The 11,201-nt window shown below is 47.4% G+C and overlaps 2 protein-coding genes across 2 annotated transcripts; both read left to right on the forward strand.

Moving 5' to 3' along the window:
* The first annotated feature begins 30 nt into the window (after positions 1–30).
* Positions 31–3,020, forward strand: LOC117890124 (WD repeat and HMG-box DNA-binding protein 1). The gene has a single exon (XM_034794803.1). It carries the CDS (start codon positions 117–119, stop codon positions 2,787–2,789), a length of 2,673 nt encoding a protein of 890 aa, XP_034650694.1. The 5' UTR covers positions 31–116; the 3' UTR covers positions 2,790–3,020.
* Positions 3,021–3,201: 181 nt separating this feature from the next.
* Positions 3,202–11,191, forward strand: LOC117890123. The gene is made up of 8 exons (XM_034794802.1): positions 3,202–3,635; positions 3,715–3,890; positions 6,346–6,755; positions 6,820–8,711; positions 8,785–8,890; positions 8,962–9,238; positions 9,298–9,541; positions 9,782–11,191. Exons 1-8 carry the CDS (start codon positions 3,455–3,457, stop codon positions 10,447–10,449), a joined length of 3,954 nt encoding a protein of 1,317 aa, XP_034650693.1. The 5' UTR covers positions 3,202–3,454; the 3' UTR covers positions 10,450–11,191.
* The last annotated feature ends 10 nt before the right edge of the window (positions 11,192–11,201 follow it).

Here is an 11,201-nt window from a genome sequence, read left to right on the forward strand (position 1 = left end):
CTGTTTTATACACGAACTCGTTTCCCAACACTGGCAGTCAGTGATAGATTTTGGCGCCAAAAGCCTTGGTTCCGCGCGAGTTGTGTTTATTTTATTTTCATTGAACATTGAACAGAATGACGTTCTCGCGAAGTGCCCTGCGCTATGCGCACACCAATGGACACACTGGACTCATTTACACGCCGAAGGGCGAGTTCATTATTACCTGCGGCACCGACGGCGACATTCGCCACTGGACGTGCATCAGCGACGATGACCCGCGCTCAACCTGCCTGGGTGAGTTTGTCATGTGCATCGCCCACTCGGGCAGCCGCCTTCTGGCCTCCACGGATCGCAACACCATCCATGCCTACACCTTTCCCGACATGGACAGCGATGGCATCCTGATGCGCTTTACCGCACCAGCCACATGTCTCAAAGTGGCTGGCGAGTACACGGCTGCAGGCAGCGAGGATGCAACAATTAAGGTGCTACGGGGTGATCATGCCGGTAATGAAACCCTCCTAGAGGGTCATTCAGGACCCATACTCGCCCTGGACATGTTTATTGAGAGGAAACTGCTGGCCTCAGTCAGCGGCGACGGCCAGCTGAAGGTGTGGAACTTTGAGACGGCAACAGAACTGAAGAACATTACTGGACTTCCACGGGTGAACAGTTTCGAGAGTGCGACACAGTATGGCACGCCCAGCTTTGAGCCCCAGACCGGGGAGCTGCTGGCCTATGCAGCGGACACCGAAATTGTGGTGCTTAACACGGCCAACTGGGAGGTCGCCTACAAGCTGCGCGACGATAGAGTCTCCAGCAACTACAGTTGCTGCCAGTTCTCTCCGAACGGGGAGCGACTGGCCGCTGGAACCACCAAGGGAGAGGTGAGCGTGTTTGACATAAAGAAGCGCAAGGCGATCTCTGTGGAGTCGCCCCCAAACGATTGCAATTCCATTACTTGCTTGGCCTGGAGCCGTGCGGAAGAGGAGGAAGTGGCCTTTTGTGATGCCACTGGCCAGCTGGGAACCGTATTCATGAGCGACGGTACAGAAGCCGACTTAGAGGAGGAACTGGAATCGGAGGACATCCGAGCAGATCTGCTAAGCAAATTGAAGTTCCATCGAGCAGGAAATCAAGAGTCTACTGCAGATGACGGTGACGGCGTTAGCCTGGAGCAGTTGAAGCGAGACGTTATGAACTGCGGGGATTCCATTGATGATGAGCTCTCCAACCACTCCCTGGCCAGCGGCAGCAGAGTGGTGCCTGCTCCAGCTGCTCCACAAATAAAGCTTTTCAAACAGCAGTCTGCCTTCCAGCCCAGTGCCACGCCGAGCGATCTCGAGCACCGCTACTTGGCGTGGAATGACGTCGGCATAGTCACAGGCCACGTGGAGCCGTCGGGTGAGAGCTCCATAGACGTGGAGTTCCATGATGCGAGCATTCACCATTCCCTGCACATCAGCAACTATAACCAGCACAATCTGGCCAGCCTAAGCAGCGGGGCCCTGGCCTTGGCCTCCAGCGAGTCCAACAAGCTGGTGGTGATTGCCTTGGCCGCCTCGGGAAACAAGGAGTGGTCGCTCAGCCTGCCAGACTGCGAGTCCGTGGATGCATTGGTGGCCACCAGCCACCTGGTCGCAGTGGCCACTAGTGCCAGTTTCCTACGCATATTCAGCGTCATGGGTACCCAGCGCGAGGTGTTGAGCATACCAGGCCCCGTGGTTGCCATAGCCGGACACGAGCACAGCCTGATGTTGGTCTACCACAGCTCTGCTCCTAGCCAGACCCAGCAGCATCTCTCGGCCATGCTGGTGAACATCAATGGATTGAGTCTTCGCCTGGAACATCTGCCCGTGCCCCTCACCCCTGGCAGGCAAATGACCTGGCTCGGCTACACTGAAACCGGGTCGCCCAGCATCGCTGACAACATGGGTCTGCTGCAGCTGTACAGGAAGAGCAGCAATGCCTGGTTCCCCATATGTGATACCATGAAGCAGAGCTCCAGCGTGTCCAACAACTACTTTGTGGTTGCCGTATCCGAGCGCCGGCAAATTGTACAGGCAGTCCTCTGCCGCGGCACATCTTACCCCATGACCAATCCCCGCCCCATGTTGCAGGAACTGCGCATGCAGATCCCACTGTGCGATATCGAGGTGGAGAAGTCGGAGCTGGAGGATGCCCTACTGCGGTCCAGTCTGATGCAGGTGGACGGCGCCGAGAAGATGCAGAAGGAGACTGCCATCAAGCTGTTTGCTCTGGCGTGCAGCAACGAGTGCGAGACCCGGGCCCGCGAGCTCATTGAGTCAATTGCCTCCACTGAGCTCCTGCAGCTGGCTGTCAAATATGCCACCAAACGAGGACGCATTCATCTCTCTGATCGCCTGTGTGAATTGATGCCCCAGCTGGAGGCTATACAGGAGGCACGCAAGCAGCAAACGCTTCTGGGCGCCAGTGGGATAGCAGCCACCATTGTCCTCCCCATGACACCTACGGCTGGATCTCAGAGTCAGGGACCCAAGCCCAAGGCCATCGAGTTGAGTTCCTCGAAGCGCGGGGCCCTCAAACGTTTCACCAACTCGCCAAATATGTTCAAGGCAGCTGCTCGTCCCTCCACACCCGAGACAACTGCCCCACTGGATACGCAGGAGAATATATTCGCAGACTCCGAGTCTGAGACGGTGACCGGTAAATCCACGGAGCAGCGTACTCCTCTAAACTCTGTTAATCCCTTCGCCATGAAACGCAAACTTGTCGATACAGGGGTTATATTTGGATCCGAGAAGCTGAAGCTCGCCAAAAAATAAACTTTTTATAGCATTTAAAATATCTAAAATAATAAATCGTTAAAATAAATGTGACCATATTTTGCATCTATATTGCTTTAGATAATTGATATCAATTGATGGTTTCAGCGGCTGGTCACTCTTGAGCGATCGAAGTGAATCAGTAAATCGGTACTTTATGCGAATTGTATTACGTGTCAGGCAAGTTTTTGTACTTTCGTTTGATTTTCTATAAAATAAAGTATTACACGTCACAAATTCCAACTAGCTAACATTTACCCACATACCCAGAGCACCCTCCAAAAGGTTTGGGGTTCAGATCCAGGGCTCAGCAGCCAAGTCAAGGCAGTTAGAAACTTAAAAATTTGCAGTAATTTGTGAGTATTCTGATTTGGTATTGGTTCCTTCCCAACACTGGAAGCTTTGTCTTCTGTGTTGGTTATGTGGCTAACATTCGCCGTTATTCGAAATGCGCAGCCCAGACATGAACATGCTCATACACTCACATGGAAGAGTACGCGCCTCTTATTTATTAGTTGAGTGAACGTACCGGTTGCTGTTTTCTGTTTTGTGTTGCATCAATATCGATAAACGGTTGTTTATTCCGCGTGTGTGTATGTGTGATCCGTGCAAAAGTTACTAAATATTGATACGAATACAAATATCTACCCAGTCGGTCTAGGAACATGACGAAGGGCAAGAAAAATAAGGCCGTCGCTGCCAAAACCAACGGTAGTAATAAAAGCTGTGCAGAGGCTATAACTCCCTGCTTACTGACGCCGCCGGGCACTCCGCCTATAAACGGATTTAAGATCTTTAACAAAAACTGCGGCAATGGCACAAATCGAAGTCCGACGGTCGCCTGGGGTAAGCAACAGGTTCATGGCTACGGGGCCTGGCTTTCTTGTGTGATCTGATCAATACCTCGTTGCTCTTCCTTGCATAGAACGGGAATTTATAGGGCTCTTTCTGCTGGAGATGGGCGACAGTCAGGAGATCAGTGCGCGCAATGATTGGTACGTGGATAAGATGAAAATGAGGAGGCTCTTCGAGGTCCATCTGGGAAAGTGTTCCAACTATGTGGAGCTACGGATCAAGCTGTCTGCAAATGGAGCCTGTAACGTGAGTATCGGACTAGACCGAGCGTAACCAAAGACACTCGCACGCACACTAGAACAGCCCTTTCGCGATAAGAGTAAGAGTGTATATATCTCCCATGCATTTGCTTACAAACACGTACATATGTATGTACATCCATACAGATTTTGAATTCATTTTCTTTGTTTGCAAACCTTCGACATTTGTCAACTCGACTCTTATCCATACAAAACAGCATTCATACATACAGTTGTGTTCAATGAAATAGTAGTGCCGTGCCACACAATTTTCTCAACTATTTTTGAGACCCTTCCAGTCTTTCGAATTGAACAAGTGATACCTTTTTGGAAAGCCTGAAAAGTACACATTAGAACCCAGAAAGAATCCTGGAACATTTGCATTCCATCTTCTTGTTTTACATGACTTAAGAAAAATACATATACAAAATGCTGTTCAATAAAATAGTAGTGTTTTTTTAGAAAATTAAAAAAAACAACGAAACTGGAATTAGTGCATATGTTTCATGTTCTATATGTTTCTTGAGGTTTAATATGTAGTTTTTAATCAAATTTGTTTTCACTATGGCCTTACGCCCACCTGTCATGTGTAAATAAGGTACTGCCCAAGCTTAAATAAGATCTGAGACTATAATTCTTAAACACCTTGGCAAAACTGTGCTCTGGTTGACGGATTTGTAATAGTAATAACACATTTCACATTTTACAATAAGATTTCGTTGGGATTTTGGTCTAGAGACTGAGCAAGACATGGAAAAGTGTCGACCTCTTCGGATAAAATTCCATTCCTAGCGAGCTTTCTTGCGTGTTTCAGATCATTATCTTGATGACAGATCCTTTTGATAAGCATTTTTCAATAGTAATATTACTGTATTGTATTAAAAAGTATGTTGGCACACACCACTTTATGAAATACGTCAGTATAAGGCTAGGAAGTAAGAGTTTATATGGGCTGTAGCCCATAAGGGTCAACCCAACATGCCCAATGTTGTTTTTTTCAAGAATTTGTGCAGTTATCAGATATCTGTGAACACCAAACATATTCTTTTGAGTCTTTCTTACCATATAAAACAACTTTACACTCATCTGTCAAAAGTATTTTTCGGACTGTGACGCGGCCCAGTCCACATGCCTCATCTCCTCATTTTTCAAAACATGAGTCGTGTACCCATGTGCTTTTATTCTCAAACACGTAGCTTCCGGGGACATCTTGCAACTAAATAATGTGTAATCAGTCGTGTATTAACTATCAAAACACTTTCAGAGCGATATAAAATTGTTGTCATAACTTTTGAGGATGTTAAAGACCTTGATCTTGCCTTTAACCATCTTCGACCATCTACTAAAAGACAATTTTTTCGCATAAAAATCATTTTTCAGGGTGCTTTTTTTAGTTTAAACTATTAAATATAACAGTAAAAGCACATTAAAATTAGTTTTGAATTTCATTATACCTCCTGATTTTAGTTTTTAGTCGAATTCTAAAGTCTCCCATATTGGACCGTTCATTGATTACTTCTACGCTGCAAAAACAAAAGTACCGCTATATTCAAACATTTCTTTCATCAAAATATTCAATATATAAACTAAGCTTACTGATGGTAACTTTTTTGAATTGATTTAATTTGTTTTTTAATTTTTTTTTAATACTTGCACCCAGCACTACTATTTTATTGAACAGCAGTTTTCATGGGTATTTTTCTAAAGTCATGTAAAACAAGAAGATGGAATGCAAATGTTCCAGGATTCTTTCTGGGTTCTAATGTGAACATTTCAGGCTTTCCAAAAAGGTATCACTTGTTCAATTCGAAAGACTGGAAGGGTCTCAAAAATAGTTGTGAAAATTGTGTGGCGCGGCACTACTATTTCATTGAACACAACTGTACATATATACATACATATTGGTGGAGTGCATAAGATTAGATTCCCTCTATAACCCTCTATGAGTCATGAGTCAATGAATGATTCTGATGTTCGTGGGTTTACACCGGCCGATTTATCTTCCACTGGTTTAGCTTTCTAGCCTTTATACCGGATCATTGATGTCACACCAGTTTTGAATAAAATCCACATAGGCAAGACATATCTTTTGTCATTGCTTCTGAAGGTAGAAATAAATGGTAAACAGCTTGGTCTGAGGTAGCTAGGTATTACTTTGGGTTAAGTCTTTCAAATTCAAGTTGATTTTATTTATAAAATGTATTTATTTATGCATCTATTTACTGTAAACATATACATATGTACATATATGCACGAAAATATTTATGTATGTATGCTGTATGTATGTGCGGCTTATTTATGTAAAACTGGGATCTTGTGATTCCACGCTGTAAGCGGTTCTTGGAAAAAATAAAAGTCTCGAATTACGCGACAGTCGGCACTTGACATCAGAGAAATGTTCTTAATAAACAATTCAAAGAGATTAATAATGGCAACGTTTTGGTTTCAAACTCAATAAACAGATTGGGTCGCTGATGCAGCGAACCAACTTTCTGAGGAACACGCCGCGGGGAAGCACCAACTATCAAATTAAGAATTTCGCCCTGATGGAGTTTCGGAGGGAGAAGTTTAATGCGATCGATGAGATGCGGCGTCTGCCGGATCAAATAACCTTCATTGAGCCAGGGGCTAATGTGGAGGGCAGTCTCGAGGGGAAATTAATCGAGCAGTACGTCCTTGATACAGAAGCCGCGGCGATGCCGCTGATGTATCAGAAAACTCAGGTGCTGCAGCCATCAACGAACTTTGAACTCAACTCTATGGGGTGTTACATCTGCGAGCACCACTTTGAGTCGATTGAAAAGTATGAGGAGCATGTGGAGCATCACGGCGATGAGTCCGACTTTAAGTCACTCGAAAGAATGACCAAATTGTAAGCCAAACCAAGATGTCTAGTTGCCAATCTCTTAACATGGCTCCTAATCCTACTTTCACAGCACCGAGCCCATGGTGACCCTTTCGTACCAGACCTGCGTGGACAGCCACTACTTTGGCTTCACCCTGAAGACCGACCTCAAAGATGTGGTGCTGCAAAAGTTCATTATTGTGCAGTCGCGCCAGTTCTATTATGTGTACAATGGGCGGATGCCGTTGACGATGCCCGAGAGTGGGGAGATGGTTTTCTTTGTGGACTCGCAGGTGTTCACTATCCTGCGCGAGATGCCCATTGTCATCGGGTTTACGAGCAAAGGGCAGCGCTACGTGGAACAGCACCACTTCATGCGAACGACCGCCCTGCCCAAGGCCATGTTCAACATAAATTCGTACAGGTTGTCGAGCAAGGAGATCTTCCGCGGCAAGGGCCTGTCCCGTGCCAATCCGCCCACGCAGGTTGTGCATGCACTGAAGCACAACGATGCACAGCAGCGTCTGGTGGAGTACGACAAACACTACCGCAACTACTGTGAGCAAGGAAGGGCTCTCACGCAGGGGAATATAGGCGGCGCTCTGCGCACACTCCTGCAGGTGGAGGACATAGAGCGTCTGCAGCACTATCTGGGGCTGAAACAGTCGAAGGTGGAACTACATCAGTTCGGCAGGGAGCTGTCGGTAAAGATGCAACTGCCTTCCGCCAACAATGGAAGCGTCGAGGATATTCTGTCCCCGGGCGACGACGTGCTAATCATCAACGAGCGTGTCCTGCATGGGAGTCCCGACGGTATTCGGAAGCTGCTGGAAGACAGTAATCTCGTGCTGGAACTGGCCCTCAAGGACTTCGATTCGATCATCAAGTGGGCACGGAGCTTAGAAGAGAAGATGGGATCGCTGATGAAGCAGCCGCGGGTCTACTTTGCGCGCATCCTCGGTGTGTCCACCCAGCGTGTGCACATCACCTGCGAGCGACAGTTGGCGGACAACACAACGTATACGCTGATCTTTCGACCAGTGCGGGCTGTAATGCGCTACCAGTACCGGGCTCTAGAGCAGTTGGGTTTTACCAACAGCCAGAATGTGCAGCGGATTCTCTTTCCCGAAGAGATACCACGCAAGCCGGTGGCGATTGGAGCTCTGAAGCTGCACAACCAGCTCATATCTCGCAATCCAGAGCAAATGCAGGCAGTGCAGCAGATTGCTCTGTGCCCCAAGCTGCCCGCTCCCTATATTGTCGTCGGTCCGCCCGGAACCGGCAAAACGGCGACCATCTGCGAAGCCATCTATCAGCTGTTTGTGTGCAGGCCGGAAACACACATTCTCGTGCTGGCCGGATCAAACACCGCCTGCGACGAGATTGCTCTGAGGCTGCTTCGCGCCATAGCCAAGGCACCCGAGACCCAACCGCGGCCCCTAACTCGCATCTTCTCCGCTTGCTGCGATCGACGCATAGACAACATTGATGACCTGCTGCTCGAGTACTCCAACCTGTATGCCGTACACTTTTACCCGGCCGTCCAGGCAGTGCACCAGTACCGTATCGTTGTCTGTACCCTCAGCTTGGCTGGCAAGCTCTCAACGGGTGGCTTCGCTCTCGACGATGGAAAGCGTCCCGTGTTCTCGCATGTGTTTATAGATGAGGCGGCCGCCTCTACCGAGGCGGAGTGCCTCATGGGCATCACCTGCACGATCTCGTCCACCACGAATCTGATTCTATCCGGCGATCACAAGCAGCTCGGCCCGATTCTTCAGTCGCACCGTGCCAACGAGTGGGGTCTGTCCGAGTCTCTGTACGAGCGGCTTCTCCAGCGAAAGTGCTACCAGGTGGACGCGGAGGGTGCATACAATGCGGCTGTTCAAACGCGTCTCATTCGGAACTATCGCTCCCACCCGGAGATCGTGTCTCTCTACAGCGATCTCTACTACAATGGCGAGCTTGAGGCTGAGGCTCCCATTGGTGAGCATATCCTCCGCCCCTTGCCATTTAATAAACTCTAATGTCCAGAATACTTGAATATTTCTGATTGCAGAGAATGTCTCTCTAGTGAAGAGCTGGTTCCACACGACCAACGAAGATTTCCCGATAATGTTCCATTCTGTCTTTGGCACAGTGATGAACACCAAATGGTCGGTTAGGTGAGTAGAGCTGTGTGCTTTAGGAGCAGCCATGTGTATACCTATCAAACGTACCTTTTTTGTGGCTACAGCCTGTGCAACAACAAGGAGATCGACGCTGTTATGGATTATGTGAAAGATCTTATGTACTTTGGCATTAACGGAAAGCCGGTGGCGCAGACGGACATCGGGATCATATCGCCGTACAAAAATCAGTACCAACGGATCCAAGAGCAGCTTAACATGCGCAACTGGTCGCAGATAGATTGCGGATCCGTCGAGTTGTTCCAGGGCAAGGAGAAACAGATCATCATTGTGTCGTTTGTGCGCTCCTTTACACCCAAGTTGGGCTTCCTCGACAACCAGCGGGTGAGTGGCCTTCCCTCTGGAAGGAGAATCTCTGTAACTAATTGTTGTGCCCCACGTAGCGTTTGAATGTCCTGCTCTCGCGGCCGATGTCTTTGCTGATTATGATCGGCAATCCACGTACGCTGAGCCAGAATCACGACTTTCGGCGCATCATCGAGCTGTGCCGTGCTCGCAGGACACTTGTTGGCGTCCCCTATTTTCTGGATGAAACTGGCAGTAAGGTCGTCAATGGAGCTGCCTCTGGAGGAGCTGGAGAATCTAAAATGGTCAAGAGAGAAAGCGTGGGACACACACAAATAAGAAGTAAAAATTCCAATGGTCGCTGCCATTCCCACATTTTCCAGAGAAACAGATATCGTGAGCAAATAAATGTGATCCGAGCTCAATCCAATGTCGAAGACTCCCTTCCACTTGCAAAATAAACTGTCTCCAGTTTGCTTCTGCCGTCATCACCTTATCCTCACTCCCGTATTTCTTGTTTCTCTGGCCCCACCCTCACATACAATGAGCAACCCCCAGCTAACTTAACCCTCTTTAATTCAGCTTCACCAAAGAACGGCACAAAGGATAACGCCAGGTCAGAGCTGGACAAGCTTTTCGATGAATTGCCAAAGGTTCCGCGTTACGTGGATCCCAGCTCGGACGCTGTTCGCTCGGTCACTGCTCAAATGATGAAACTACAAGTGGATACAAAAACGAAGGTTGTGGCCAAACTCACCGAAAATGCTCCAGCAAAATCGAACTCAGTTCCACTCAAGCCCAAACCACAGACAACTGCTTCAGCAAAGATCCTGACAACTGCAGCTAGAGCTGCAACCGCACAAACATCGACTCCCCTTTCTATTCCAACGAGCTCAAACCGAGCTCATCACTACATAAACTACAAGCCCACTGCTCCAGAAATGACTCCCCCAAGGACATCCACTAATGGGAGAGGATCCACAGTCTATAGCCATGTTCCCACTGGCTCCGCACGATTCGAGGACTTGCGTGCGCCGTCTGAGCAGTACTCGTACAGTAACCAGCATCGAGGACCCACTGAGTATACTCATATTCCCACCGGCTCCGCACGATTCGAGGACTTCCGTGCGTCGTTTGAGCAGCACTCGTATAGAAATCAGCCGCATTTCTCCACAAACCACAGCAACAACGGGAGACGGCCAGAGGAACCCAAGCCCCAAAAGAAGAAGTCGACGTGTACCATTTCGTAACCAAGGTACCGAATTCGAATAACAAAACCTATGAGGACCCGAGCAGGCGCCTGACCTAAGAGTCGTCTTCGAGGGACCTCTTTTTGACTTTGCTATTTTGGCATTTGAGCGGTCTTTTCTTCGATCGTCCACGTGCCAAGTAGCAAAACCACACAAAATGCATTCGCATTTGGTATGCACTTATTCGCAAGGGAGAAGCAACAGAAATCATTTCATTTCTAACCTTCTGCTCCCTTGGGAATAGCACCAAATTCGTGTGTTTTTTTATGATTTAATAATGATAGACCAGAGTCTTTGAAAAAACATTTTTCAAAGTCTTATGCACTTTTACTCAGTGTTTGCCGTACTGGGGACAGATCCTATTTGAGAAGTACAAGATTTGATCGCTTATATTTTTGTGTTAAAAAACGAACTATGCATCCCGTTTCTAAAATGTCAAGAATTCAAATGGAGACAAACTGCGTATGATCTAAATTAATCCGAGTTGAAATTTAGAACTAAAGGGACAGCGAAAAAAGTACTTATATTTTGTTACTCTTTTCATTCTTTGCGTTGTTAATTCAAATTGAGAAAATGATAATTGAAAGACATGTATTATGATTTAAATGTTAGTTAAATGGCATATCGATCGGTAATGTTACGCCTTAATCATTCCCTGCCACAAATGAACTATTGTATTCCAATTACTACAAGATGCCCCCATATTTCAATAAAGACGAATACGAAAGCTTCCGATTTTCTATACATAGTTG

Source organism: Drosophila subobscura, chromosome E, assembly GCF_008121235.1.
Source record: "Drosophila subobscura isolate 14011-0131.10 chromosome E, UCBerk_Dsub_1.0, whole genome shotgun sequence".
Lineage (NCBI taxonomy): Eukaryota > Metazoa > Arthropoda > Insecta > Diptera > Drosophilidae > Drosophila > Drosophila subobscura.

Coding starts and splice junctions, on each gene's coding strand:
- LOC117890123 (XM_034794802.1), top strand. CDS start 3,455: ATGACGAAGGGCAAGAAAAATAAGGCCGTCGCTGCCAAAACCAACGGT. Junction 3,891..6,345: donor CTGCAAATGGAGCCTGTAAC/GTGAGTATCGGA, acceptor CTCAATAAACAG/ATTGGGTCGCTGATGCAGCG. Junction 8,712..8,784: donor TGAGGCTGAGGCTCCCATTG/GTGAGCATATCC, acceptor TTCTGATTGCAG/AGAATGTCTCTCTAGTGAAG.
- LOC117890124 (XM_034794803.1), top strand. CDS start 117: ATGACGTTCTCGCGAAGTGCCCTGCGCTATGCGCACACCAATGGACAC.